We start from the raw sequence: 26680 nt of genomic DNA, 5'->3' as shown, positions 1-26680 counted from the left end.
GGTAAGTCTAGAATCAGCACCACGAGGCGAGGGGCTGCTGCTGCTGGGTGGTGCGGGCACGAGGAGGAAGGGCGGCGGAACGGGCAACGGTGCAGGTGACTCTGGTGCAAAGAGCGCCGATCTGAATGCGGTGCTGAACTCGGGAAACGTCAAGTGGTCCGAGTCGACGAGAGCGGATATCCGAGCTGCCTGAAGGTCGGCAGAGTGCTGAGAGGTGCTGTGGTTGACGCTTAGCGTGTTGCGGCTCAGCCACGATGGTGAAGGTGCAGCTAAAGATGCCCGTGCAGAGGTGAGACGTGAAGGGGCGCCACTAGATGAAGGAGAGGCAGTGAGGTCGGCTGGGTTCACAAGATCGTACTTGATCGTTGGAACGGTGAGTCGCTTGACGTCAGAAGCCGCAGGCTTAGGTACAACTACACGCGGAACCGGCCTGACAGTGAGAGGAGACGGGGGAGACTCGTCGGACTCGTCGAGTATTGATGTTACTGATAATCCTCTAGGAGACAACTGCAGCTCAGGGAGTCCAACAAAGGGACCAGTGATCCCGTTGTCAGTGGAGGAAGGCCTCTTGTCAGAAGACTCTGTCTGCTTTCTGGATAAAGGATGAACCTGCGAGATGCCCGAATCCTGACTGACAGCAGTCTGAACGAGTTTAGACAGCGACTTGAACCTCTTGATGGCAAAAGGTTTCGGAGAGGTTGTCACCACAGGACAAGAAGTGGTGGATTCTGAGGATGATCGAACAGTTGCGTCACGAGGTGCCGATTGAGGTTGGTCAAGCGACGAGGGCGAGGTGACCTGAAAGCGATCCGAAAGTATGGGAGAGCTTTCTTTCTGCGAACGTTGAACGGAAGAGCCTTTATGTCTATTCTTTGACAAATGCGCAGGCGCAGTGAGAGGAGGAAGAATATGCGAGGGCGGCTGCGGGAAAGCAGCGTATAGATGGGAGATGTCCTCGGGGGATGGACACGAATCTGTCGGACGTCTGGGGATGGAAAGGTGCAGAGACGCCCTTGAGAATCGCTTCACTCGCGATATGACAGTCTTGGATTTGGAGAAGAGATTCTGGAGGAGATGAGGTATACGCATATAGCGAAGAAGGAAGCGACACAAACCTCACGTCCAGACGGAAAGGAGGTATAAAAGTTGAGTCCTAATTCTGATGGGAGAGGCAGGTCGTCTGCACCGATGCAGTCGTACTCGTCCTCGGGTTCTTCGAAACGGGACACAAGCGACGGCCCTGCGGCGGGAGGTGTCAGTGAGGTTGGCAAGATGCCGAAATCTAGCTGAGCGGAGGACTGCTGCTGGGAGCTGCGCTCCGGTGATGTAGTCGTCCTCGCCTTGGGCAGAGTGCGACGACGGAGAGCGCGAGGAAATCTAGACTGGAGCAGATTATTGGACGATGAAGCCATGGCCTCTGTGTCGGCAGTAAAGGCTGCTGGCCCGAAGGGGTGTGTGAGGAGGATGAAGTCGGCATGAGACTGACCTTTAGACTTGAATGAAGGCGAACGTGCCGAGTGCGTGTTTTCTGCGCCGCTGTGAAGAGCTGCAGCGAAACCACCAAGTCAGTCAGGAGCCTCGTGCTCCCAGAGCAGGACACCTTGAGGTCCGGGGCATATTATTGTCAGCGGCCCGGATAAACACTACCTCCGCGGTGGTGATCTTCCCGCAACACTTCATCCCGACGCCGTTATCACCATGCCAGAGCACACATCCATCCTAATAATCAACCCCAACTCCACAAAATCCATGACAGACGGCCTCGAGACTGTCATCAGCCAATCACACTTTCCCTCCGTATGTCGCCTCCAGCGACGTAAAACATCGTCCACCCAATGACCAACAACCTCTCGACCATGCAGGCCTCCTTCTCCTTCTTCACCGGCCTACGTGGCCCGCCGAGTATAAACGACGCTGAAACCGCCGCAGAGAGTGCAGCCTGCTGCATCGGGCCCCTAAAAGCCCAGATCGATCTCTACGACGCCTTCGTCGTGGCCTGCTACAGCGTTCACCCCCTCGTCGACCAGCTCAAGGCTCTCACCCGCAAACCTGTCGTGGGCATCTTTGAGGCTAGCATCACAACGTGTCTTCATTTGCTCGGCCTCAACGAGACTTTTGGCATCGTCTCCACAGGCAAGATCTGGGAAACCCTCCTCACCGATGGCGTCCACGAGTTCCTCGGCCTCCCGAGCTCGGCTGGCAGAATAGGTGCCAATGTTGCCACGCGATTTGCAGGTGTCGAGACGACGGGTCTAACTGCCTCTGAACTACATGAAACCGACTTTGATCAGGTCCAAGCGCTCATGAAGGCCGCGACGTCGCGCCTGATCCACGCGTCTAACGGGAAACTCGGCGCCGTATGTCTCGGATGCGCCGCTATGACAGGCCTTCAACATGCTGTGCGGGAGGCTTGTGTACAAGACCTAGGACCTGAAGCTGGCTCAAGGGTCAGAATCGTGGATGGTGTTGTATCAGCCGTTGCGGTTTCGTTGGGACTTGCCAGGCTACCGTCATAAGGTTGAGTTAGGGTACGGCCGTTCACGTTTCAAATTTATGGCCACACCGAGAACACGACATGACTACAATCTTTGGAATATACTGTACATATACTGACTAAAACGGTAACCAGACAAAGCAAGATATCAGACAGAGCACAATGACAGACAGAATTTGAGCGAAATACGTGATGTGATAACTGAAGGCGTTCATTGTTGTCGGTGACGTCAGATTTACAAGCAGAATAGAACATTCTCGTCTCCACCTTATACCAACAAGAGCTGCCTTTCTCCAACTTGTTCAGGTCGCCTTTCACCGCGCTCGTCCCGACGTCCAAAGAATCGACTAACGAAAGGCAGAGCCCGCAACACCGGATGGAAACCTCCGATGGCCCTCATAACGGCCTCCCTTCCGTGCGCATACAATGGGCTCGCAACCCAGTGACCTCCAACGGCCAGCCAAAGGAAGATCGTCACACCGACCTGTCCATACCGCGCATACACCGTGCGCTCGGTGTCGAACGGGTACTGCAAGCCGATTTCGCGCGTCCACGAGCCTCCGCCAACCTGCATGATCTCCTGCATGCCGCCGCCACCTATGCCGCTTACCCCGTTCACGCCCCCGTCACACCAAAGGACCATTGACCCGAGCTCGTCTGCGCGGGTCTTGGCCTGCTCCCACATCGCCAGGCCGACCTTGGTGTCCCATGTCTTCGCAGGTGCCAGGATGAGCGCCGGGCGTGATTCGAGAGATGTAAATGCGGAAGGGGAGGCGAAATCAAAGCAGATAGACGAAGTGATCGGGACCGGCCGTGTGTGGGGGAAGTGAGGTGACCAGTCAGGCTTGGGGGTATTGTGCGGGCTGCTCAGATTGTAGTCGAAAATAGACGGAGGATCGACGGATGGCAGTGCTTGGAAAGATTCAGCCACTAAATATTTTGGACATATAAGTCATCTTTCAAACAAGATGGTAGCATGCTTCCTTACCTGGGACTAGGTTACGCTTGTAATACTGGAACACCTCCTCTCCCTTCTCCATCTTGTAGTGGACAAGGGCCAGACCATTCCGCTTCAGCCGAGCACTGTTGGGATCAGAAGGATCCGCCATTGTGTACTCCTCGAAAGCTATGCCATACAGAGGGCCTTGCAGACCATCACCACTCCTGATCCTCTCGAGCTTCTCTTCTTTGTCTTGAGCACTGGTGAAAGTGACTGCACCCTCTGGCCAAAGCAAAACTCTTGCATGTGCATTGACCTGTTTAGAAGCCGCTACATAGTCATCAAACGTGAACACCTTTGGTGTAGGGGAGTGTGGCAAGACGCATCCAACACCGAACGGAGTAGTGTCTCGCGCCTCGGGACGGAGTGCGAGAGGAAACGTGATGAATGAGGGAATCGCCAGAGCCAGAAGCAGACCTGTGAGAATAGAGAGATGCCGAGGGCGCGCCTGGTCCCGTGTTTCAGGGGGGCCCTCACCATCTACCTCAATCTCACCAACGTCTCCCCCAGAGCCCATGAGCCAGCGAGTGAAGGTCTCCGAGCATACCGACGCCCATGCAGCAACCAACCAGTCAATGCCAGCCGGTCCTAAGTAGGATAGCAGATAATGATAGGGGTGATCTCCCGAGGCAGGACTCCAGGTGAGAAGCCTACCCAGAGGCCAGATGTTAGAGAATATAGTCCATGAGGTAGCCCACAAGGTGGAGAAGATCGTCAACTCGGCCCACGGAGACAAATGGGCGCGGGAGACAATGACCAGTCGCAGGTACAGTGGGGCCAAGGCACCCAGAGTGGAAACAGTGTACAGGAGGAATGCGGCCCCGAAGGACTCGGTTGATGTCCCCGTTGCAGAGGAAAGGGCAGACTTATGCGCCCACGCGCTTCCAAGGCAGACAGCGGCGTAGGATAAAGGAAGTTGACTGAGAGGGCTCCGGTGGACTATGTGCTGGCTCTGCACATTGATGACAGCTATCAAAAAAATGAGAGGCACAAACGATGCAGTTGGCCCCAGCGCGAGTCTCGCGAGGAAAAACTCGATAGCTGGGTAAATGATGGCGGAGCGATCAAAGAGCAGGCTCCTCATGTCAACTTGAAGCATGGTGGTAGGAAGAGAGAGCGGACGATCAAGCTCAAGCGCCTTAGCTGCCGGGATTATATACCCAGATGAGATGCTGTATCATATCCAATAGAAACACAGAAGAAGCTCGCCGTTGTGGTGCACACGTGTGTCGCTTTCTCTCATGAACCTATCAGTTTGTATACGCGCAGCAGCTTTATTTTGTCTTCCACTAGGATGCACCCCATGCAACATACTGCGATCAACTGCGTGTCATGGGCACCCACTGACTCATGATAACAACCCAAACGACACGTAGATCTTTCTCGCTGAACTTACGAGACGTAGATGATGCATGGCAGGAAACAACGGCACGCATGATGAGTGCCCTGAACAAGGGCGACTCATAAAATGATAACCAGGATAGCGAGTACATGCAAAGTGGTATCTGAAAAGACCAGTCAGTAATAAGCATGAGTTCAAAGCAAAACACAAACACCACTCGCCTCAAGGCGATGTCGTCGACTGAACTATTGCGGGTTCAAGTTGTTCTGTGGCGCCTACCTCATCCTCAGTCGGCATTTCCATAGACGTCGCGAAAGGATCGTCCGTAGTGTCCATGATTGGCACGCCCAGCAGGTCATCTCCGCTTTCCATTTGAGTGAGATCATTCACGCCCTCAAACGAGGTGCCGTCTGGACCGAGCCCAGCCATATCCATACCCTCGACCGTGGCAGGGTCGAGGATGCTCGTCTCCTCCTCGGTGACGCCGCCGACCGCTGTAGGCTCAAGGCTGAGTGTCGGTGGTGTCGGAGAGGGAGGTTTGGTCTGGGGTTCTGAAGGCATTTCCGAAGGTTCGGCGGTCTCTGGATCTGCCTCAGCTTCAGGGGCTACGGATGGTGCAACCTCGTCTTGCTCGACGTCCTCGTCTCCTTCCACGACCTCGGGTTCGTCGGGTAGCGGCGCAAGAGGCTCATCAACTTCTCCTTCGTCATCGCTGAATTGCTGATGAGGGTCATGGTGGTTAAGCTGCGAAATGGTGTTACATATCCACTTTCGCAGACGTACCTGCTTCCTTTCTGTTCTAACCCATTTGTGTACCTTCAACGCACTGTTGGACATGCCGCCCGGAGAGGACCATTGTTTCTCCCAGCATACCACTGGTTGCATCAGTTGCCGGCGAGCAGCCTCTGTCGTTGCAATGCTGACGCCGATTCTTCGTCTGGTGGACATGGTTTATGAGGAAGCAAACAGGCTATAAGCTGTGCACGAAGCGCGTCGCTCCAAGACGCGTCACGGTGCCTTGTGAGGATCCCTTTGTAGATACCCAGAATGTCAATTGACACTCGCAAAATGCAGCTCGACCTTAGTATGGTTCAAGACAATCTTTATTCCATTACGCGTATAACCATTAGTACAAGCCCCAATGTGCCCAAGAAGAAGAAAAAGAGAACATGTCCACCATCCCAGTGAATGAACAAAAGGAATGAACGAGTAGCTATAGACAGTTCTACGGGATACTGTATGCAGTCTTCTCCCATCCATGCCACTTAAACACAGGGAGAGGATGTGCCTCGGTGTTAAACACCCACTCATCGAGAGGAATTATCTCTTCGTCTGTAAACAGCAGATAAAGGTATTTCAAGCTATACATAGGATCTAATCAGTTTTTTGAACCGCTTTGTTAAGCGAAGAAACTCACGTTTCAGCGAGGAAGTAACTGTGAAATATTGGATAAGTCAGCGACAATCTCATGGCTTGAGCAAACCACTAACCTTGGCATCTCATTGAGTTTCGGTGCCGTCTTGTCAGTGACATCGTTGACACTCGCAAACCCATACTCGGTGCGAGCATGCTTGTTGATTGCCTGGAATAGTTCCCATCCTTTCTCTCGCCAGGACTCGTCACCGGTCGTCCGCCAGAGGATGTAAAAACTTTCAACCGTCTAGCAGCCACTCGTTTATGCAGACCTTATCCGTAAGTTTCGCAGGAAGCTTACCTCGGGACGGAGATGATATCGTCTGCTTCTCGGCGCGTAGTCCTTTTCACCATCCTTGACAGGTTTCGCCATCACCAACCCGGGTGGTACTCCGCCAGGGCTACCCTCTTTCATCCACTTATCGACAGCCTCTACCCACCTCCCAGAAGTTATCTCCAAGATATTCCCATTCTCCGGCTGGGGCAAGTTGAACTGCACCTCGTCGGGACCCAGGCCTGTAACCGAGTCCGCGTACGTAATGTAGCAAGTGTGAGCCAGGCCCTGAGCAGCCCATCTATGCATTTGGGCATCGGAATCGGGAAGGTCAAGAGTGTGCGCGCCGAGAGCAAGAAGGCCGGCGAGGAAGCACGAGAGGTGCTCTAGCTTGTACGAAGGCTTTTCCTTCTGCGAAACATCGGTGACGTAAAGGAGATTCCGAGTGGGTGAAAGGTAGAAAAGCTCATTGATGATGGTACGTATCGACTTGAGGTCTAGAGATGAGGAACACAGTGAGAAAATGAAGAGAAGGAACATTAGAGCAAGGATACTTACACATGTCTTTGATTTTCTCCTCCGACTTGCCAGTCAGAAGGTACTGCTTGAGGAAGTACTCGTAACCACTATCAGCGAAAGCGCCCACGGAGTATATCTCTGACGTAAGGGTAAGATTTGGAACTGCTTTAATGACTACCATCACTTACGATTAGATGATGTTCCCTTTTCTATACTCCACCCCGTCGCATACAGACCATCCTTGCTGGCGGCTTCGTCACGCATGAGCTCCATGACATAGTTGGACTAGATGGAGCACGCCAATCATTGCCGTGGTTGATTACAACTGAATTACTGTCCGCCTACCTTGTCAAAATAGTCAGTACGGCCTGTCAAGTGGGCCAGATACTTGTATTCAAGCTGGCAGCTAGTCAGTTCCGACCAGAGGGCATTGTAGGCCCAGCCTGTCTTCGTGGCACCACTATCGAGAGTTAGGGCCGTCTGGAATCGCATTGCCAAAGTTGCACCTCTTACCTCGATGGGTTCACGCCGTACATCGGCAGCCCGGACGGCGTGTCAAACACGGGCAGAAGCGCCTGGCCCAAGTCATCCGCTCTCGCCAAGAGCATAGGCTCCCCCGAAAGAGCGTATGCGGAAAGAAGCCCTCCAAGACAGCGGATCGTAGTCTCGAAAAAGGGAACATATTTGTCCTTTGCGATGAAACATCAGCGTGCATCCATCTTTGAAACCCAAAAAATAGATACTTACAGTGGTGGCAAATGATAGATTCGCCACAACGGGCAGCGCCGCTTCAAAATCGTCCTTGAGGTCCATGAGCCACATCGTGCTCATGCTGTCCAACAAAGTAGTGGACCAGCCGTTGAAGCTATCCAACACGCGCTCGGATCATATCAAAGACGTAAAGCAGGGATCCTCACTTGTTGATCTTCCCACCAGTAAGCGGCTGAAGCTCATCCTGCAGATCAGCGTAGCGAAGATATCCGTCCAGCGCGTGCTTGAATGCCTCCTTCACTTGGTCTGCGCGAGATGCCCACAGCTGGGGGTCGCTCGACACCGGTTTCCCAGACGTCCCTGTGAGCTCAGGACGTGATTGCGAGTAGTCAAAGTATGACGAAGCCCCCGAGACGAACTCTTGAACTTTGGGATGTTGATGTCCGGCGGCGACGACGTAAACCACGAGGACGGCAGCAACTGCGATTATTCCCCATCGCCATCTCAACCGTGAAGTTCGTGGCGACGTCTTGCCAGAATTATAAGAGGGAAGCATTGGGTGAATGGTCAAGGCCTTGGAGGAGGCCAGATAGGTACGGGGATATACTGAGGGATGGTTGGAAAGGAGAGATGCAGTTTACGGGAAAGACAGCATTGCCAAGAGAAGGGCACCCGCCTGTGTAAAAAGAAGACAACCAGAGAGGAGGCACGTCCACCAAAAGCGAAGATGCCGACGGTCAAGTAGGATCCGTGTGGGGAACAAGACGCCAGCAGCCCAAGAGGTTACAAAACGCCGTTCTCGGCTTGCGCTAACCTTCAGAATTACATACAGCTGACAACGGGAACAAGCCAAGACTTGCAACCACAGCTTCCAAGGCACACCGACGGCGCGTGATACGTGTACCTAGTCCACATCCCACGAGTGGAATGCGCCGCGCATACAGCTCTCATCGCTGGCGCCTGTAAGCATATCATGTTCAGCCTGGCAGTAATCAACGAATCATGACGCTGTACGAAATTTTGTATCTTCGTATGTCGGGGATACCGCGCTGACACTTGATATCACCCTGTCTATGTATTAGGTGTGCTGGCTGAAGAGTATACATCTGTCGGGGGTGGCCTGATGTTGGCAGGCACCCATGGCGCGTGCCAAACTCGGGAATTCTCCGAGTCGGCGTTTTTGGCCGGCTTCCTTTCAGCGAGGTGTCTGCGACAAATGCGCATCTTCGGAGTCGACAATGTATTCGTTTCAACGGAAAAGCCTAACCATCGTATGTCTCCGATCCGTGTGATGCTGGCCGAAGTATTATTATCAGGGGCCCAAACGCGCCTCAAAACTATTAGGAGCCTAACTGCGAGGGTAATCAGCCTCAGATGGCCATCAGCTAGCTCATGGACTTACCAATGACTCGTGTTACTGGTGTCCCAACTCCAACCCAACTCCAGAAACTTCAATTTATACTGCCGCTCGGTGTGGGCAAATTGGTTCTTCATCGAATAGCATGATTTTCGATCCTTTCAACCACCTGGGGACGAACAAAGGTTCATCGCACTTCGTCCGCCCATTGAGAAAGGTCTTCAGCGGTTACTTGCACAAGCTATAAAAATTCTGTGAGATTCCTCCAAGCTTAATGATTCCCGACATACTTTGTCTGTCCCAGCCTCAGTCTTGCTTGCCTTTGGCCGATGAATCTCGGTTGTCGATTGCTTGACATTGAGGCGCAGTGCAGATAGCTGCGACTCGATGACATCACATCGACTGCCGACAGTTAGTTTCAGATCCATCACAATGAACGGTACGAGGGACTGACGAGTGAATCTCTTTAGTTTCCTCACGTCGAAGCTCAAGTTGCCGTTTCATCATGAGCTCGAGGTTGACTCTGGCCTTTGAAAGGAGTGAGACAAGGCTTTTGGTAAGTACAAAGGTGAACATGCCTGCACAGGCCGAAGATCATTCGCTGCCGCCATCAGGTTTTGTGCAAGAATTGTTAACCATTCGACATGACGTTGCCATTCCGGAGGCTCGGCCGATGTCGGAGGCGGTGGCGGCGAAAGCATCGAACCAGTCAGCGCGTAGTATGTGACCAAAGCTGACTTCAGGACCGCCAATAAAGATGGGCGACGATCTATAACCTCTCAGTTGGCAGGCCTTCTCCATAGTTTATACATACCGACACTAGGATCCACGGGGTAGAGCTGGTGTCCACCGAGATCGGCGAGGGAGGGTATTGTCTCCTTGACCTTGAAAGTGGTAACATGAGTGATCGAATAGACCCAAGGTGGGCAGCCTCGTACAAACCACTGATCTCCAAACACACTGTAGTGACCATCTTCCAATATCCAGTCTACGCGAGGTTTCTCAAGCTGAACGAGCGACCACGACGGGACAGAAGGTTGATCAGACAAGAGTACATGCTGGTCAGAAGCCTCAAGGTCGACATTTGCAGCAGCTGCACGCTCCTTGAGAACCTCTAGTAAATTGAGATTGCGTGTCGTATAGTTGGTATACTGAGACGGAGGAGAAGGGAAAGGGTTTCTAAGTTCTGCTTCCTCCTCTTCCATGACTGCGGAAAAGGTTTGTGTATGTATGCGCTGTGACGCGTCAATGTCTCTCTCGGAACGCGTGACGTCCCGGTGGTTTTAATTTTTGACTACTACCCGTACTTGGTGCCGTTCACCACCACCGCGAACTCAACGTCGTTCTCCACCTCCAGGCGCACGTGAACATGGTCCGCAGGATCGCCTCGCAGGTGCACAAACAGGCTGCGCGCCTCATGCGCGTCGGTTACCTCAAGCAGGAGCCCGTCTGGTTCCAGGCCGTCCTCGACCACCCTCCACTCTCCCTGCCACCCAAGGCCCCTCCAGCTCGCCCAGACCATGAGCGTAAGCTTGAACGTCGCCGCATCAACCCCTCGACTACTCTCCGCCCTCCGAAAAATAGCCCTCTCCCCATATTCTACCTAGAAGACGAAGTCCGACGCCAATTCTTCCGCGACCACCCCTTCGAATCCTTCCGCGCCATCTCTCTTGTCGAAGACGCTAATGTTGAGAGCGAACATCCAATACAAGGGAAGGAATGGACTAGGCTCAGGCAAAGAGGAAGGAACCCGTCTGCTGAAGAGTATGCGTGTTGTCATTGTATTCCTTTGACTCTTACTTATTTCTATCACACATAGTGCCATCCGTTTTGCTGTCAACCTTCACCAGAACCACGACATGTCTCTCAGCAGCGCGTACGCTCGCGCTGTAGCCCAATTCCGCTCATTACGCGCAGAGCACGAAGCCGCTACGTCTGCAGCCAAGATGGAAGCGGAGGCATATGGTACCATCTTCCCTTCGGAGACGGACAGATCATTCGAGAAGGAGGAGAAGCAGCTCTACTCTGAGGCCGACCAAAAGGCACTTGACAGAGGTGCCCTCATTGCCCAGAAGAGGTGGAAGGCAATTCTGGATGTTCAGTCCGGCATGGGTGGATGGAGTCGCGGCCAGGACTATATGAGCTTGTGGCAGCAAGGCGTCCGTCCCAGCTTCACACAGGTGCCGGATGGAGCACTCGGGACCTCCGAGATGCTCCAGGAGGAAGAGCGGCTCAAAATCCAGGCAGAGCGATCTTCACGACCTCCGGTAGACCAGGTCGACTTTATGGGCGTAAGAAGGACGACACAATGATGATTCTCTCAATTTTCCGATTAGAAGTATACACATTATATCCCGTCAGGTACTATAATACATCTATGACGCCTTTGCTCTTGATTGTGCAGCTTGTGCAGCATTGACTCCCATCCACGCCTTTTCAACCAAGCCTAGAAGTCGCTGCATGTCCGAACTCCACTCATTCATGACATCCTCCGCGTCCTGTCGCTTCCGGAAGTTGATAATCCCAGCGGGGCGATCTATTCTTGCCCATATCGACCCAGAAACGACGAGCCTTGCAAGTGTCTCTTCCGTCTGCTTCGCACTCAAGTCCAGCAGGTCTGTAAGGCGAGTCAATGTTATTCTTGTATAGTACTCGGACACAACCCGGATGTTCTGTTTAAATCTCAAAATTAGCCATGCTCATCTCATGGACAACCAGCCTTACATGTTCAATCACGCGCGTATGGAGATCTTCCCAATGTTTTTCGATAGAGAAAACAGGTGTCGCCTTCAGGAAAGGGCCATAGAGTCCCTGTATGCCCGGCCACCTCATGAGCTCGCGAGTGACAAAGCTCTTGACAAGGTTGCTATCCCGATATCAGTGTCGTAGACAGATCTCAGCACATTATACTCACTAGTGCCCCTCCCTCTTGGCCAGAGCAGGGTTTCGATACCAATGGTGAAGCATGTCAGATTGTTCGTTCGTGTGGGGTGCTAATACCAGGTAGTAGACGATGTGTTCAAGAGCCTGAAACCATGGTCAGCATAGGTCGGTGCATACAATGATCACTTACTGTCTGTCCTTTGCCCGTTTCGTCCTCCTTGATTGAAGGTGTTTCATAAACTTTCTCATAATGTTTAGCACACTCGAGGTAAGCATCTTGATGAAGTGATTGTTGGATCATTAATTCGTAGAACTTGAGTTTGAGGTCCTGTGACGAGCGGTGGTAAGATAGAAGTTCGACAATACCATGATAATTCCTCACTTCGTTTTCTTTCTCCTTCAAGAAATGTTCATTAACCTTTCGGCTATTGACACGAGCCTTCACCCATTCACCCTCTCCACCACCGATGGCTACCTTCTCCTTGCCAACAACCTCCGCGTCCTTGACGCGTGCTAAAGCGATGAGTAACCGCATTTGCTCAAGGATAAATTCGGTCTTCTCCCTTCTTTCCATCGACGAGTACGTCTCAACTTGAAGTTCGCTCAACAGATCTGAGGCAATTTGTAGGGACTCTTTTGAGGTTGGCGAAGTAGATTTGGGATCTTTAGTCAAGCCCTCGTGATAGTGCGAGAGCTCAAGCGTAACGCGTGCGCGAGGGGTCTCAAGGAAGATCTGTAAGGTAGCAGAGTTAAAAACATCGTGCGGATGGAGTACGCATTTGAGAGCGCACCTTGCCCTCAGTGATAGTGCGAAGCGTTTCAACTAGCTCTAGCCACTTCTCAATGCCATCTCGCTGTTTGATCTCTGGCAGCCAGCCTATTGCTTGCTCTACCAATTCTTGTATGACAACTTTCAGCTGCCCGTGCTTCTTGCTGAGAAGATTGAGCGTCGCGTTAAGCTGGACGTAGTCTCGCGCGTCATAGCAGTGTTGGAGAGCGGCTTTGGCCAGACGCGTTGTCGACGCAAGATCTGAAGCCTACAGAAGTATGAGAGATCTAATCATAATTTCTGCATTTGCGCGTACATTTCGTGTCTGCTTCTCGAGCGTGAGCAGTTTCTCCAAAGCTTCGGATAGCTCGCCAGCCTAAGAGCCTCAGAAGTTAGCGCAAGCAATGATCAGACATGGTATGCAAACTTTGGTAAGACCATCGACCTCCTTCAGGAGAGAGTCGACCTCGGACGTGAAGTCCTTCTCTTGTTTCTTGACATCGGCCATGGTGAATGTGGATGGGCGCCCTACAAGTGTTCCTCGATGCAAGTTCCTTGCAATTGTCGGACGTGAAGTGACGCGTCGCATATGCACTTTGGTGTTGTTTGCCTCAGTTACTTATCAAGGTAAGCCCCTGAGCTGTCGTTCACGAAGTGAAGTAACGATGAAGAGAGAAACGATGGGATTAATAAAAATACTAAAATACAAAGAAAGAAGAATGAATGAAATCGAAAGAAGATGCAGAGACAAAGAAAAGACATAGGTGTTGTGCATAAGGCATACTGGGGTACAAAGGGGAGCAGCATATCGGCATGGTAAGACGGAAGGGTGCATAGGTTGGCATAGAGGTGGCAGCACGCAAAAGCCGGCTATGCGTACAGCATGAAAGTCCGAGAATAGTTCTGTTAGTCCTCTAATTTCTTCTACGGATGAAAGCGATTAAAGGCAAACAGGAGTAATATCGTGACCGAGCATCTCAGAGCCTGACGAGCTGGACCGGGAGTGCTGGCGCCTCTCCTCGATCTCGTACGTCTCGTCTCGTTTTGGAGGGTGGATCATGGAGAGCGACTTATCGAGCACATGTTTTGGGAGGGATAGAGGGTAGAAGATGAAGGTGCGGCACGCAAGCGCCACCAGGCCGACAAAGACGGCAGGGATAGCGGTGATGCCCTGGAGAGGGTGGGCGTACATGTCGGCCGTATCGTGTTCGTTGAGCTCCATGATCTCCATGTTGTCGGCGGCGTCGATGGCCTTCGACACGGCGGCGGGGGTAGCGTCGATCTCGACCGAAGTCATCTTGGGGCTGACACCCACAGATTGGTGTACGATGGAAGGAATGGCGCTAATTTCAACACTGCGCTTTGAGGGAGTCGCGTCAACGAACGCGTCTAGGAGGTCTGGCTTAGCAGCGATCATCTTGCTGACCATCGAGGGCTGCGCCTGCATCCCCTGCTCGACCATGACTTTGTTCACCGTGGCGTCCACACTCCTGTGAACCTTCACGGGGCGCTTCGCGAGGAACTCTGCGACCTTACGGCGCTCCAGCAGACGCATGCGCTGGAGGTGAGGAAGCCATTCTGTGACTTTCTGCCAGCCGACAGCGTTCGCCTCGACGTAGCCTGGGCGGTTCTTATCATGGAAGAACTTCAAGATCTCCAAGTGAGGAGCGATGTGGCTGAGGAGGACAGCAGCGGGGAATGGATCGGTGATCATGGAATGCCCGACGTGTAAGCGGTACAGAGACCGGGACGACACCTCCAGGTCATGGAATACTTTGTCTGAGCCGACACGCGCGTCGACAACAACGCCGAGGGTATGGAGTTTGCGGCAGTGCTTGGTAAGAGCACCGACACCCTCAAGAGTCAAAGGAGGGATCATGGACGCGGGGAACCGCGCCGTAGAGCAGAGTCGGAGGATCTCAATCTGAGGCGCCGCATGGGCGATGGCAAGGAGGTCTCTGTCGTAGAATATCGCAGACTCGGGCAAGTCGATCTCGAAGCGCACGAGAGAAGGAAGGTAGGTAAAATGGTCGAGGGGAAGGTGACGGTAAACAGCCTCTCCACCTCGGGAGGTGACGCGCATGAGCTCGTTGTAACGAGCCGCGGCTGTGGCCAACACGCGGACAGAGAGCAGAGTCTCACCAAAGCGCTCGCATATCTCCCATGCGAGGTCCTGCCAGTCCGCCCTGTCGGGGGGATCTTCGATGGCAAGCTCGAGGTGTGTCAGTGGGCTGTTAAGGTGTCTCAAAAAGACACCGATGTTGCCGGCCTCGCCCTTGAGCTGGAGCTGGCGGAGTTTGGAGAAGGCGCCATGGTGCTTCAAGTCACCGGTAAGTTGCAAGGAGGATCTGCGTATTTCCTTGAAGTTGAACTCGGAATCGTCCGCGGAGAAGACACCGCTGTCGGACGACGCATCGCTGGGGGTGGAAGCGCCGGAGTAGATGATGTCATCGAAAAATCCCTCGACAGCAGTGATATACCTGCCCGTGAGGTCGAGCTCGAGGGAACGCAAAGCGGGCAAAGACGCCGCAAACTGTCCTACTTGGGAGGACAAAGCACCGGGTGCGATGAGAACTAGCTTCTCAAGGGTGTGCTGAGAGCGCAGAAGGTCGCTAAAGTTGTCGGGGAGGCTGGTGGGAGATGTAAGCGAGAAGGAGACCAGCTGGGTGCGGCTGCACACATCAGCCAGGAAAGCTGCCAAGTACGGAAGCCTCGCTCCGACTTCAAGGGTGAGGCTTTGGAGGGCAGGGTTGAGGAAGGACTTGCAACGCTGCAGACCTGCGACAGTCCCCACGCGCCAAACTAACTCCTGGAGATTCGGCAGAATGTACATTACGGGCTTGTACTCTGCCAGTGTGTCGATAATAGCAGGCGCCATTACTTTGGACGCCTCAGCGTAAGCAACGCGGCGAACACGTTGACCGTAGGAAAGGACCTTGACCCAGTCGTTCTTGGTCGGAGCTTTGGCCTACTCGAGCTTCAGCGTCCACATGCGGAATATCATAGCAGTAGTACTTACAAATCCCATAGCGGGTTTGCGAGATCTCTTCATCAGGTTGCTGGGAAACAGCGCTACTAGCGGCAACAGAGAGTCCAGCTCTCGCCATAAGATATCGAGGGCAGGCTCGCAGAAGGCTTTGCAGGTCCTGGCAAGCCTGGAGAGGGATTTGCGACCGCCGGGAGAGTCGAGGATGCTCTCCAGTAGCTTCCTGGTGACCTCCTGGTCCTGAATAATAGCTGACAACATGTCGAGGGGACAGAAGAGGAAAGGAAGATGATAGCTGCAAGCCCTTAGTTGGCTCGTCAGCAACTAGGTCGTCGAGTAATAGAGCGTGAATGAAAGGTCGTAACCAAGAGTGTTCAAGAGAACAAGCTCGATGGAGTGAGCAATGTTAGCTTGAGCTTGCTACTTAACTGCACGCTGCGATCACAACGTGCACCCTTACTTACAACGTTGGCTAGTCACAGGTGAAAGGTGACTGTCTTCCTTGAGGGCTAAGGCTGGGCACTGCACCATGGCACGCACGTAGGGCGCGACGCTATGATGCACGCACATACCTGGTTCAACTCAAGGCGTGAACCAAGCAGGTCGCCCAGCCAAGCGGAGCCCCTGGCCCATGTTCGGACATTTGGGCTCACCGGCGCAAGGGAGTAACGCCCCGGGACATGCGTTGAGGACGCGTGCAAGTGGACGGCTGGTGGACATGAGATTATTAAAAATGAAACACTGGAAAGCACGATGAGGGCACGACACGGTCGGAACAACTATCTCGGAACGTTCAGAGTTCTCCAACTTCCCATGGCACCGGCTCTCCTTCCCAATCGTCGTCCAATATATCGCCGCGATTTTCGTCCTCGTCTTCGTCTTCCCCAGCATCCCAGACTTCACCGCCGCGAGAAGCGTCGTAGCTACTGACACGGGACCCCTTCAACAAGCCGCGGAAAACGCGTTCATTTACGTTATCGGCCTCGTTGGGTTGTGATATGGACAACACGAGGCGTAACTCATCGGGGAGATTGACTTCGAGACTTCCTTGGGGCACAGGGTCGTCAGCACGAGTCGCCGTATGATTCAATACATCATCAGCCTTCCGGGCGCCAAATGCCAGAGCAGGGTCCAGGTCGCTATCATCGCCTTCAGCATCTTGATCCGTGCGGGGTGGACGTTTTCGGTTATGTACTCGTACAACCGTATTCTCGGATGAATCGTCCTCGTCCTCATCATCCTCTTCCGCTATCCTTGGTTTCTTACGACCAGCGGCTGCAGATTTAGCCTTGCCCTTAAGTGCTCCGAGGGATGGGCCGGAGGTCGGCGAGGGTGGCAATAACGGTGCTTGTTGAGGTTTCGAGTGGTCGGTCCCCTCCTTCTTTTCGTCAAGTTCATTTGCGGATAGTACCCGTTTAAGCCCAGCTCTCTTAGGCTCAGCGTCGGACGCCGAGGCGTCTGACTTTGGTTCATCGCGCCCTGCCAGAAAAGAGTTCAGCCAACCCATACCTATCTAGTAGCTTTGAGCCAACCTGCATCATCAGCGTCAAGGTCGCTTTCATCTGTCGAATGACCAAAGACATTTTTTGCCTTGGAGCGCGTTCTCACTGATAGCTGCAGTTAGCGGTAATTTGGGTTCGATGAAGTGAATGTGGTACTCGCATGCTTGTCGCAATCTTTGACCCGAGTTGTCCTCAAATAGCAGAGGGAACGGCCGTCCGCCGGCGGGCACTTTGACGGGCGAGTCAGTCACAAACGAGTCGCTAGCTTGCTTTGACGGGGAATCATCCGTCACGTCGTGTTCCGCAGCTTTCGAAAAATCCAGTCGGGGGAACGGCAGCACGGTCTGAGAGGCAACGCGCTGACGCTTCTGCTTATTCGGTGACGGCGAGACTGGTTCGCCACGTAGTCGCTTGCGAGCGCGTGAAATAGCTTTGTTAGCGTGAGGTTGATCATTGAGCAGTTCAGACGATGGTTGGACGGGCACAATGGGTGGGAAGGGATCAGGAGAGGCGCTTCGAGATGAAACGCGAGAAGCCGGTTTATTCTTGACGGGAGATGCGAACGGATTTCGAGGGTGGCTAGGGCTAACTCGTCTAGTATCATCCCGTTGGATGCCCTTTCCTTTTCCCTTGGTCGGTGAGAAGGGGTTGAACCCGGGCAAAGGGGCGGCTGTTTCGACTACGCGTGGCTGAGAGAATATATGCGCGTGCGATGGACGGGGTGTAGGGCGGGATGGTGTGGAGGGCGGCTGGACGGGCTGAGTCGAAGAAGAGGCTCGGTCACCAGGTCGCGTAGTTACAGCTACAGACGCGTTCTTGGATAGTTTCTTGTACAACTTGTACTTCTCGGCTGTGATGATGGTCAGTAGGTAGGCGCGCAAGCTGGTTTGGACGACGCACCTATTGAAGGCTGATCTCTAATATCTTGAACCTTGGGGTCTCTGCCATGCCTCGAGCGAAAGTCGCGTTCCCAAGCTTTTATTTCCGCTCGGACTGTTGCAATATCGAGCATGCCGGCGGACGCGTTGTTGTCGTACTAGAGACGCGTTGAGTGAGGAGCTGTTGAAACACGGCCAAACACAGATCACACAAGAATAAGCTTGGGAATCTCTTATGAGTTGCTTACCACCGTGGTGGTCATGGCGCCGGGGCGGTGATAATTAAGGATGTCTCTCGCTCTCAGCCCACCCCACCCCACTCTCACCTCCCTGGCATCTCCACCACCCGCCAGACAAAGCCAGTCTCGCCCTCGAAAACTTCGCTCCACTCGCTCCAAACCTCCGCCGGCCTCAGTCCCACCACCAATGACCTGGGGGGCCCTCTACCATCCCAAGCAGTCGAGCTGGGATGAATCACCTGCTACCGTCCACGACGAACGCGCTCTCGGCTTCATAACAGATTTCAATCCATACGATGGGTTTGGTACTCCTACACCACGCCCGACGGCCGTTCATTCTCATGTAAATCCCCATGTACCACATGCTGTCAAAGCATCTCATTTCCCTAAGTCCGCAAGACCAATGCCATCCGATCTGCTCAATGATCCTGCTTTTTCTCCCGATCCTATGGCCAATCCTCACCATGATCATACCGAGCCCCCGCCCAGAGTTATTAGCAGATCACCACCAGCCCTCGATACACATATTTCAAGATCTCACACCACCTTGACCCAACATGCACACCGCAACCTTTCGAGATCGCCTCCGAATCCCTCACATTACTTCGATTCAACATCAATGCCTGCTTCAACGCCATCCAGCGAGGCTGGATCGAGCGTCGCGTTCTCTCCCTTCGAAGCGCCTACTGTATCCTCATGTTCCTCTGAGGATCCTTCTGATACCCAATTTTCTGCCTCTAGTCCATCTCATTCTAAGCACAATAACCAATATTTCAAACCAAAGAATAATCCAGTGCATATTTCTCCACCACACCACGCAGAACAACCGCTGCAGTCCGACGAACATGATCAAACTTACGTTGCTGTCACTTCTCGATCGCCTCCCCCATTTCTATCCTCAGACGGCAACACCCGAGGTGGTAACCGGCAGCGAGCGCCGGCGCGCCAAGTCACAAGTACGCCTCCAAACCCACTTGACCGTATCGACGAGATGGATGAGACGGCGCAACATGGAGGCGGATATCATCATAGCCCTCCATACGAAGCGATTGGGAGTGACTTGGCACATTTAGGGCCTCCGCACATGTATAATGATGTCGATGTTTTAAGAGGTAACTACTCTCGCTCTCCCGGCGGCGACGAGGTCAGTAATAGGCATCTCTCCAAACCTTCATGTAACTCAGAGCACGCTCTTCAAAGGCTGGCCCCATTCCGCACGCACTCGGCAAGGAGAAGGTAACGTTTTGCCAGCAGTCGTTTAAAAGCCCACATATGTTTACTTAATTCAGCAGCGCCAACGACCTCGTCCATCACCCGCACAGAACGACGGATTATCCCTCCACTTAGAACCGGGACAAATCTTGCGCCGCATGCCAACTTACGACCCTAAGACATCTGTGCCCCTGGTCGGCAGAGGCGATATTATTACGCCTGCTGGCACTAACACTAAACATCCTCGAATTGAACCCGCTATTCTTCCTCCCAGCGACCATTCGCGAAGCAAGTCCACTTCTCATACTATCATTAGTGCCCCACCACGGGGCGCGTCACTTGCTAGACGCGATTTGCACGGACGCAACGCAACTAATGCGTCTGAGCCTCCTAGCCACTATCATAGGCAAGACGCTCCTCGGGATCCCCCTCTCCCTGCTCGTTCTTCCAGATCCAGCGAATCTTATGCACCACCAAACGCAAACTTGCCGCCTCAGGTCAACTCTGTAAATCCGCCATACATGCACGCGTCTCGGTCCAATGTCAATGTCAGTAATCTCACAGGTGGCGATGACCGCGGACAAGGTTGGGAGGGCTACCCAATCTCCCACCGGAGTTCGCGCTCATTGGACAGTTCGGCGATGTCCTTCACTTCCGCCACTTCTGGGTCTATCTACTCTGCGCAGAGAGGCGGCCCTCCCCCTAACCACATTCCGAAGCGCCTAGTTATGCCCATTCCGCTTCAATCACAGCACATGCCAAGTCGTACTCCGCCTTCCCGCCCGGGTGGGTATGGCTCATCGGAATATTCCGGACCATCGCCCCTTCCTTCCGAAGAGAAAGAGAGAGCGGCGATGTATTCAGATCGCAAGCTATTGAGAAAGAGGACACCAGCTTTCCCGTCGAACGTTCCGCTTCCTAAACACGCTCCTGCCAATCAAGATGATTCCCCCTTAATTTCGAAGAAGCCGTCGAAGAAGGCCAGTGATATCGAGAAAGCCAATTCTGTCAGAGACAAGGAACCATTGCATCGCAGGAAGCTCAGCAAACGCAGGAACTGACGCAACTGATGCCTAGGCGGACCGCCTTCGCGACTTCGCGGGTTTCCGCGATATTTGATGTCATATGTGTTATAGAGCGGAAATGACTGTCATTACGGTGCAGTGTCTTCTATCTCATCGATGATCTCTTCATGGCCGTGTACGAACTTGTACGACTACGTTTCACGCTTTCCAGGTGTTGCATCGCGTGATGTCTGGACACATACGCGCACTGTCAAGCATTTGTCACTCACGCACCTCGAACTCATGTTTTCTAGACTCTCACGCATCTTCTTTGGTTGACGAACTCTCGTGTAGGATTACGCATACATTGGACTTGGACAATCATGTATCTGAATTCGTACATACTTTAAGACACCATTATGCATCGTAACATACGTAATAATAGAACGTAGATTCCGATCTTTCATGGGTATCAACGGTCCGACGCATCCCCACAAAGGTCCGGCGATATCCATATCCTTTATGAAGAGACATGGTTTGTCCATGCAGGTAATGAGTGCCCTCATTTTAGACGAGTGTATCTCCGCGTTGAAGGCACGCGAGGGGTCCATCAAGCTGAAGCGAGGTTGATAACCAATAGACGTCGACGGAAGACACAGGTTGAAAGGGCATGGCCATCACAGTTTGCCGAGGGACGCACATCGTATCGATCAGGGAAGACATAGATACCATTCCGGGATCTGAGCAGATGACCGTCCAATGGCCAGGAATATGATGGTTCGTTGGATGATCGGTGGTGTTGACATGGCGAATCGCGAGAAAAAATGAACGTTCATAAAACGCAGACATTCTTCACAGGCGGTCCTAGGCACAGGGAAGATTGCACGTCGAGGGTGAGAAGGTTATAGGCGATGGAAAGGCGACGGAAAATCGAGCTGCCCTCTGGTCGGGAGGGACGCTGCATATGGGCGTGCCCATCTAATCTGACCGGTGCGGGTTGTTAACTCTAAAACGCGATTCATTTGGTCAGCCGTACTTAAATACGCCTCCTGCCCTGGGAGCATGCTCCGAAATGCCACCCGCCCCTCAGCTTCCTTCCCGACGACGTCTATCACCGTTCCATGGACAGCGCTGGTCTGACCGCCCATGGCCTAGCCATCTTCCTCGGACTCTGCACCCTCTACTGCGTAGAGCGCCTCGGGAACGCCGAGGTCGGTCGACTGTCTCGCTTTTCATTCTATCCGCTGACCCTCGCGACAGCTTAGCTCCATACCAACCGTCGGTCCACGCGGCTACTTCTCGTCTTACTATGGCGCTGTCAGGTTCATAGGCCATGCCAGGGAGATGATACAGGAGGGATACGAAAAGGTGCGGCGTTCGGCCAATGTGAACCGTTCCCAGAGCTGACAGATGACGGGAAAGTTCAAGGGCGGTGTCTACAAGGTCCCCATGGTAGACCGCTGGGTCGTGGTTGTCACGGACCCAGACTCGATCGACGAGCTTCGCAAGAAGACGGAGGAGGAGCTGTCGTTTGACCAGGCTACCAAAGACGTGCGTTTTATCAGATATCGCTTTTGTTTTCGACGTGTCCTGACGCGCGGACAGCTTCTCCGAGTCGAGTACACATTTGGCAACGAGGTTCAATTGAATCCCTACCACGCCATGGTCGTTCGAAATCAACTTACCCGACGGCTGGCCGACATATTCCCAGCTATGCACGAAGAGATTGTTCTGGCATTTAATGATGTAATACCCGCTCAGCAAAACGGTAAGTGCACGCCAAGGCAGCTTCCTCGGTGCCAGATCTCCTAATGCATTCAACGCCACCAGAATGGGTTGCTGTGACTGCTTACGAGGCCATGATGTTAATTACTTGCAGAGCAAGTAATAGAATATTCATCGGCGAGGATCTCTGTACGTTTCTGATGCTCTGCTGTTGTCACTGTTATTCAAAATTGTCTTCTCAGGCCGGGAGCCTGAACTAGCGGATATTCAGGCAAACTTCGCTCTGCAAGTAGTTATGCGCGCTACATTGATGAATTTCTTTCCGAAAATTCTACATCCGTGAGCCCGCTTGTTGGTACTGATGGTGCGATGATCCCAACTGTTCCCTCTAGCATAATAGGACGGTTGTTGACGAATGCGCCTAGTAGTCTTCAGCGATGCATGACCCTCCTTGGGTCTGTAGTGGAAGAACGACTACGCATATTCGCCCGTGATGGGCCCGAATCAGCAGAGATGCCTGTAAGTTGGCCGTTCCATGGCACTGTATATTTTTAGTTCACTCAAAAGTTACACAGGACGACGTCATCAGCTGGCTGATCGAAGTCTCCAAAGAAGAGGACCGAAACGCGCGTAGCGTATGCCTTCGTATCCTAATACTGAACTTCGCATCTCTCCACACTTCCTCGCAGGTGAGTCTTTTGTTGCAAAGGTACCAGATGGCGCTCAAGGCGGTATGCAGACGTTCACACATGCTTTATACCATCTTGCCGTTGCCGACCCAAACACACTCACACTTCTACGTGAAGAGATACAGACAGTGACCGACGCTGAAGGGTGGACAAAGTCTGCCATGAGCAATCTTTGGAGGCTGGACAGCTTTCTGAAGGAGTCTCAGCGTGTCAGCGGCACTAGCATATGTGAGTTCGTTCTCGACCGCCACTCATGCTTCGCTAATGAGCAATGTAGTACCTGTAGTTCGAAAAACCATGAAGACCATGACACTATCGAACGGCATCGTGATCCCCACTCACACGCATGTCGCGATCGCCACGATACCAATACATCGCGACGAGCAGTACTACGAAAACGCTGATTCATTCCAGCCATTTCGATTCGTGAAATCGTGGCCGGAAGGAGACGAGGGCAGTTTGTCTCAACAGCTAGTTTCTACGTCTTCGTGCTATATGGCCTTTGGTCACGGTCAGCGAGCATGGTACGTTGATGAACTTATCTCGCGTGGATGTTTGATCAGATCTCATTCGTTCTTTCAATAGCCCAGGCCGTTTCTTTGCCTCGCTGATCATGAAAACCATGATGGCTCATCTAGTGCTTCATTACGACGTGAAGGTGGAAGATGGCATACGCCCACCAGATCAGTGGATGATGATGAACTGCTCGCCTAATCGGACAGCAAAAGTTTTGTTCCGGAAACGACAGGCATAATCTGCCACCATACCAGATCCTATGCTAGATTTTTTGTTCCATGACTTATACGCTTCTTATTCATCTCTTCCATCTTAGTTCTTACCCCACATTAGTCTGTACGCGTCCTACTAGTGCCATCTTTACGACATGATACGCATCGTTGCTCAAATCAAGCCATTCTTGCATGTGGTTTACTTTGAAGATCATGAGCAAGAGTCAGCCAAGGCTGCTAAACCACTGACCGGCGGCTTCGTGGCCGGTAGTTTCTGTTCTTTTGATAGATCTGGGATCCAAGATCTGAGATCTGTGGTATGTAGACACGTTCAGTGTCAACGTCGACGGACCGCGCTCTACCGCGCTGTAATAGCTATAGGCTGTAATTGGCTCCGGCTAGCCATGCTGTTGTTCGCCGCTGCTGTCCAGTTATTTTGGTCAGTGTGTATCCTTAAATACCTGAGATCATCAAAAGACCGACGTTGGAGTGCTTCGTACATTTGCCATCTGTTGCTCTAGCCCGCTTAAATCGCTGCTCGACGGGAAACGTGCGATAAGCCGAGGTAGCCTTGTGGTTCAGTGCAACGTTCGATGCAAGAGAAATACTCAGGCTGCTCAGCTCTAACAGTCCTGGCTGCGTTTGGTCGTCGGCAATTATTGACCACCGAGGACGAATCAAAGCATTCTACAGTCCATATTTTTGGGCGCCAATTCCCGTGTCGACGCCTGCCATACCCAAGCGGGTTTACTAGCTAATTGTGTGACTGATCCGTGTCGAGCATGTGCAGCCATCCCACCGCTTGTTTCCTTACTGCGACTTATCTTTGTCTCGTGAGCATGTTGAGGTGAGTTCCGTCGACCTTAGCGCGGGACTGATAGCGCGGGACAGTGTGCATGCCATCCCCACCATGTGGCGAAGTTCCATTTGCGGTGAAGAGGTGAGACGGTTTCCTTCACGAAGTTGAGAAGAGCACGCGCTTTCTGTGGAGTAGGAGCGCGGGGTAGCCGAGTGCGCCGAGTGCGGACTGCTTCTCCATTGGCAGTCCTCCTACAGTGACAGCTCACCAAGCCTTATCGAATGTACACCTGATGGGTCTTGTCAATACTCTTCGAATTTGGGCGTCGATGTACAATGCGGCGCGCTGATACATGGTCTCTAGCACGCGCACGCGGGGGCCACCGTTTGCGCATGGATGCTTGATGCCAGCACCGTATAAAAGTGCTCAAAAACACCTTGGTGGACCATCCCTCCTGCCCAGTCTCCTGCCTCTTGTCAAAATGCGGTCCACTTTCTTCGCTGCTCTCGCTCTGGCCTTTGTCACTGGCACTCACGCTCTTGTCGCTCGCCAGTCCGGAGGAAGCTCTAGCAGCTGCACATGTGGAGGTAGGATAAACCCTTGACAGAGGGCGCCAACGCTCACCACAGCGTAGACAACTCCTACTCGGGAGATGACATCTCCAACGCCATCAACCAGGCTGAGGGCAGCGGCGGAGGGTGAGCGAAAAATGCTTTTGCGAGAAGATCGTACGAAGTGCTGACTTTGCCTTGTTTGCTGTTCTAGTGATTACCCTCACCAGTACCACGATTACGAGGTGTGTAGAGGTTTCCTATAGTCAATGGAAGTTTAGGACTCTGATTGTGTTTCAGGGCTTCTCCTTCCCTTCATGCTCGGGCACGTTCTACGAGTACCCTCTGGAGAGTGGATCGACCTACACTGGTGGTTCGCCTGGCGCCGACCGCGTCATCTATGATGACAGCGATAACTTTTGTGGTAAGGTATCTTATTTTGAAGAAAGAATGCATGGCACTCAACACACCATCCAGCCTGCATCACCCACACCGGTGCCTCGGGCGACGACTTCGTCGAGTGCAGTTAAAAGAGATAACTGCTTGGTTGTGTATATATTGTATAGTGAATACCATTGGCATTGGCGGGCAAAAGAATCTAATATAAGTACATTAACTCAAACGGAACATGAACTGGAAACTATACTGCTTCGTGTCAGGGTCCCAATGAGACCAATTCCAGTAGCCGGCATCATCCTCTTCTTCCTCTATTTCACGAGCGGGGATGCGGAATGCAATGGTCTCGTAAGGCTCAGCGGCCACCTAAAATACATTAGCACATAGACTGTGTTTCTAAGACTCATGAAACTCACGATGAGGTACTGGAATGCCTTGTTGGGTGGCTCGCGCTTTTGCTCCCAAGCACTCATGAAGCGTCGCCGAGGCATAACGTCCGCTTTAATTTGAGGCAGATGGACCTGAACCATCATGCCTTCTTTGCCCGTGTCCTTGTCTCTGACCTTCGTGACGCGATAGCCAGGGCGTCCAATCTTGAGGAAGACTTTACGCTGTACCGAGGACTGAGCTGGGGCAATCATGAGCTGCGTGTCCTTGGCATCGCGAGCCGCACGTCGAGCCAGGTTCGTCTGGTGCTTTTTGCCCTGGGTATGGGCGAGGTAGGAGCCCTCATTGGTGTGGAGGGTAAGACAAAGACGACACTCGAGGGATCCCAGGTGGTTGCGAAGAATATAAGGATCCTGGTGTGGGGATCAGCTTATTGACTGAAAGACGATCAGTTGTACGTATGCGCACCTTAGCAAGGTCGATAGTCTCAAGAGCGAGCTTGCGAAGACGCTCCCTTCGGTCGACATTTGTCTCCGAAGCTCCTGCTACACCACCACCACCGAATTTTGAGCCAACACGGTTCTATCAAAGAGGGAAAGACGAAAGAAGTCAGCAAAATTTGAACTTGAAATTTAGATGAAGTTTCACCTGGAAATCCATGTTGAGCGTAGGAAGAAAGTGAGAGTTTGTGGCACTGGCTGTCAAGCGCGCCCAGCACAAAGCCGCGTCTTCGTCCCTTGCCCCGGTGAACTCGGTGACAGAACAGGTAGGTCTTTCTCACGATCTAAGGTCGCCGATCACCTTCCAAAATTTGTGAAGCCG

General features: G+C 52.8%; 12 protein-coding genes across 12 annotated transcripts; 4 read left to right on the top strand and 8 right to left on the bottom strand.

Moving 5' to 3' along the window:
• Nucleotides 1–2082: 2082 nt before the first annotated feature.
• On the bottom strand, nucleotides 2083–4612 carry CONPUDRAFT_79106 (uncharacterized protein). The gene is made up of 2 exons (XM_007764621.1): nucleotides 3483–4612; nucleotides 2083–3424 (listed from the first exon to the last, which is right to left on the bottom strand). Exons 1-2 carry the CDS (start codon nucleotides 4591–4593, stop codon nucleotides 2763–2765), a joined length of 1773 nt encoding a protein of 590 aa, XP_007762811.1. The 5' UTR covers nucleotides 4594–4612; the 3' UTR covers nucleotides 2083–2762.
• Nucleotides 4613–4831: 219 nt separating this feature from the next.
• On the bottom strand, nucleotides 4832–5785 carry CONPUDRAFT_95899 (uncharacterized protein; the record flags this gene model as incomplete). The annotated part of the gene is made up of 3 exons (XM_007765371.1): nucleotides 4832–4999; nucleotides 5058–5556; nucleotides 5620–5785. Coding segments are annotated over 2 exons (664 nt in total), but the record flags the coding sequence as incomplete, so codon positions are not given.
• A 146-nt stretch (nucleotides 5786–5931) lies between these two features.
• CONPUDRAFT_134240 (glycoside hydrolase family 47 protein) lies at nucleotides 5932–8641 on the bottom strand. Its single transcript, XM_007765370.1, has 10 exons — nucleotides 7960–8641; nucleotides 7790–7907; nucleotides 7556–7731; nucleotides 7388–7502; nucleotides 7231–7327; nucleotides 7082–7180; nucleotides 6551–7020; nucleotides 6327–6496; nucleotides 6254–6271; nucleotides 5932–6197 (listed from the first exon to the last, which is right to left on the bottom strand). The coding sequence occupies exons 1-10, from the start codon at nucleotides 8307–8309 to the stop codon at nucleotides 6062–6064; spliced, it is 1749 nt and encodes a 582-aa protein (XP_007763560.1). The 5' UTR covers nucleotides 8310–8641; the 3' UTR covers nucleotides 5932–6061.
• A 49-nt stretch (nucleotides 8642–8690) lies between these two features.
• CONPUDRAFT_115735 (uncharacterized protein) lies at nucleotides 8691–10315 on the bottom strand (the record flags this gene model as incomplete). The annotated part of the gene is made up of 7 exons (XM_007765369.1): nucleotides 8691–9105; nucleotides 9156–9351; nucleotides 9401–9512; nucleotides 9565–9638; nucleotides 9689–9879; nucleotides 9925–9994; nucleotides 10049–10315. The coding sequence occupies 6 exons, from the start codon at nucleotides 10313–10315 to the stop codon at nucleotides 9298–9300; spliced, it is 768 nt and encodes a 255-aa protein (XP_007763559.1). The 3' UTR covers nucleotides 8691–9105; nucleotides 9156–9297.
• A 164-nt stretch (nucleotides 10316–10479) lies between these two features.
• CONPUDRAFT_148942 (uncharacterized protein) lies at nucleotides 10480–11422 on the top strand (the record flags this gene model as incomplete). Its single annotated transcript, XM_007765368.1, has 2 exons — nucleotides 10480–10874; nucleotides 10930–11422. The coding sequence occupies 2 exons, from the start codon at nucleotides 10480–10482 to the stop codon at nucleotides 11420–11422; spliced, it is 888 nt and encodes a 295-aa protein (XP_007763558.1).
• Nucleotides 11423–11485: 63 nt separating this feature from the next.
• On the bottom strand, nucleotides 11486–13270 carry CONPUDRAFT_44078 (26S proteasome non-ATPase regulatory subunit 12; the record flags this gene model as incomplete). Its single annotated transcript, XM_007764231.1, has 9 exons — nucleotides 11486–11782; nucleotides 11835–11976; nucleotides 12025–12137; nucleotides 12184–12321; nucleotides 12376–12447; nucleotides 12502–12726; nucleotides 12785–13030; nucleotides 13079–13138; nucleotides 13190–13270. 9 exons carry the CDS (start codon nucleotides 13268–13270, stop codon nucleotides 11486–11488), a joined length of 1374 nt encoding a protein of 457 aa, XP_007762421.1.
• A 114-nt stretch (nucleotides 13271–13384) lies between these two features.
• CONPUDRAFT_134237 (uncharacterized protein) lies at nucleotides 13385–16013 on the bottom strand (the record flags this gene model as incomplete). The annotated part of the gene is made up of 3 exons (XM_007765367.1): nucleotides 15782–16013; nucleotides 14006–15730; nucleotides 13385–13402 (listed from the first exon to the last, which is right to left on the bottom strand). Exons 1-3 carry the CDS (start codon nucleotides 16007–16009, stop codon nucleotides 13385–13387), a joined length of 1971 nt encoding a protein of 656 aa, XP_007763557.1. The 5' UTR covers nucleotides 16010–16013.
• Nucleotides 16014–16460: 447 nt separating this feature from the next.
• Nucleotides 16461–18391, bottom strand: CONPUDRAFT_161527 (uncharacterized protein; the record flags this gene model as incomplete). The annotated part of the gene is made up of 4 exons (XM_007765366.1): nucleotides 16461–17227; nucleotides 17357–18100; nucleotides 18151–18286; nucleotides 18377–18391. 4 exons carry the CDS (start codon nucleotides 18389–18391, stop codon nucleotides 16542–16544), a joined length of 1581 nt encoding a protein of 526 aa, XP_007763556.1. The 3' UTR covers nucleotides 16461–16541.
• Nucleotides 18392–18480: 89 nt separating this feature from the next.
• On the top strand, nucleotides 18481–21048 carry CONPUDRAFT_134235 (uncharacterized protein). Its single transcript, XM_007765365.1, has 4 exons — nucleotides 18481–18710; nucleotides 18759–19511; nucleotides 19568–19603; nucleotides 19657–21048. Exons 1-4 carry the CDS (start codon nucleotides 18555–18557, stop codon nucleotides 20638–20640), a joined length of 1929 nt encoding a protein of 642 aa, XP_007763555.1. The 5' UTR covers nucleotides 18481–18554; the 3' UTR covers nucleotides 20641–21048.
• A 603-nt stretch (nucleotides 21049–21651) lies between these two features.
• CONPUDRAFT_134234 (cytochrome P450) lies at nucleotides 21652–23864 on the top strand. The gene is made up of 11 exons (XM_007765364.1): nucleotides 21652–21794; nucleotides 21844–21951; nucleotides 22006–22134; nucleotides 22189–22351; nucleotides 22414–22497; nucleotides 22551–22647; nucleotides 22701–22827; nucleotides 22884–22997; nucleotides 23048–23225; nucleotides 23275–23521; nucleotides 23583–23864. The coding sequence occupies exons 1-11, from the start codon at nucleotides 21705–21707 to the stop codon at nucleotides 23749–23751; spliced, it is 1506 nt and encodes a 501-aa protein (XP_007763554.1). The 5' UTR covers nucleotides 21652–21704; the 3' UTR covers nucleotides 23752–23864.
• A 1141-nt stretch (nucleotides 23865–25005) lies between these two features.
• CONPUDRAFT_46311 (ribonuclease ribotoxin) lies at nucleotides 25006–25605 on the top strand (the record flags this gene model as incomplete). The annotated part of the gene is made up of 5 exons (XM_007764392.1): nucleotides 25006–25111; nucleotides 25159–25222; nucleotides 25290–25320; nucleotides 25376–25499; nucleotides 25553–25605. The coding sequence occupies 5 exons, from the start codon at nucleotides 25006–25008 to the stop codon at nucleotides 25603–25605; spliced, it is 378 nt and encodes a 125-aa protein (XP_007762582.1).
• An 82-nt stretch (nucleotides 25606–25687) lies between these two features.
• On the bottom strand, nucleotides 25688–26518 carry CONPUDRAFT_86828 (uncharacterized protein; the record flags this gene model as incomplete). Its single annotated transcript, XM_007765316.1, has 4 exons — nucleotides 25688–25837; nucleotides 25888–26271; nucleotides 26327–26440; nucleotides 26507–26518. 4 exons carry the CDS (start codon nucleotides 26516–26518, stop codon nucleotides 25688–25690), a joined length of 660 nt encoding a protein of 219 aa, XP_007763506.1.
• Nucleotides 26519–26680: the final 162 nt, after the last annotated feature.

The sequence above is a fragment of the Coniophora puteana genome (assembly GCF_000271625.1).
Source record: "Coniophora puteana RWD-64-598 SS2 unplaced genomic scaffold CONPUscaffold_1, whole genome shotgun sequence".
NCBI lineage: Eukaryota > Fungi > Basidiomycota > Agaricomycetes > Boletales > Coniophoraceae > Coniophora > Coniophora puteana.
The sequence above is the reverse complement of the archived record's forward strand: the minus strand, read 5'-3'. Positions and strand labels throughout refer to the sequence as shown.

Bases quoted from the DNA above. Each gene is read 5' to 3' on its own strand.
- CONPUDRAFT_134235 (XM_007765365.1), top strand. From the start codon at position 18,555: ATGACCTGGGGGGCCCTCTACCATCCCAAGCAGTCGAGCTGGGATGAA. The intron at 19,512-19,567 runs GTCAGTAATAGG...CGCTCTTCAAAG, and splicing joins GCTCTCCCGGCGGCGACGAG to GCTGGCCCCATTCCGCACGC. The intron at 19,604-19,656 runs GTAACGTTTTGC...TACTTAATTCAG, and splicing joins ACGCACTCGGCAAGGAGAAG to CAGCGCCAACGACCTCGTCC.
- CONPUDRAFT_134240 (XM_007765370.1), bottom strand. From the start codon at position 8,309: ATGCTTCCCTCTTATAATTCTGGCAAGACGTCGCCACGAACTTCACGG. The intron at 7,181-7,230 runs GTAAGTGATGGT...CCCTTACGTCAG, and splicing joins AAAGGGAACATCATCTAATC to AGATATACTCCGTGGGCGCT. The intron at 7,021-7,081 runs GTAAGTATCCTT...CCTCATCTCTAG, and splicing joins GGAGAAAATCAAAGACATGT to ACCTCAAGTCGATACGTACC.
- CONPUDRAFT_79106 (XM_007764621.1), bottom strand. From the start codon at position 4,593: ATGCTTCAAGTTGACATGAGGAGCCTGCTCTTTGATCGCTCCGCCATC. The intron at 3,425-3,482 runs GTAAGGAAGCAT...CAAAATATTTAG, and splicing joins CAAGCGTAACCTAGTCCCAG to TGGCTGAATCTTTCCAAGCA.
- CONPUDRAFT_134234 (XM_007765364.1), top strand. From the start codon at position 21,705: ATGGACAGCGCTGGTCTGACCGCCCATGGCCTAGCCATCTTCCTCGGA. The intron at 21,795-21,843 runs GTCGGTCGACTG...CCCTCGCGACAG, and splicing joins AGCGCCTCGGGAACGCCGAG to CTTAGCTCCATACCAACCGT. The intron at 22,135-22,188 runs GTGCGTTTTATC...ACGCGCGGACAG, and splicing joins TTGACCAGGCTACCAAAGAC to CTTCTCCGAGTCGAGTACAC.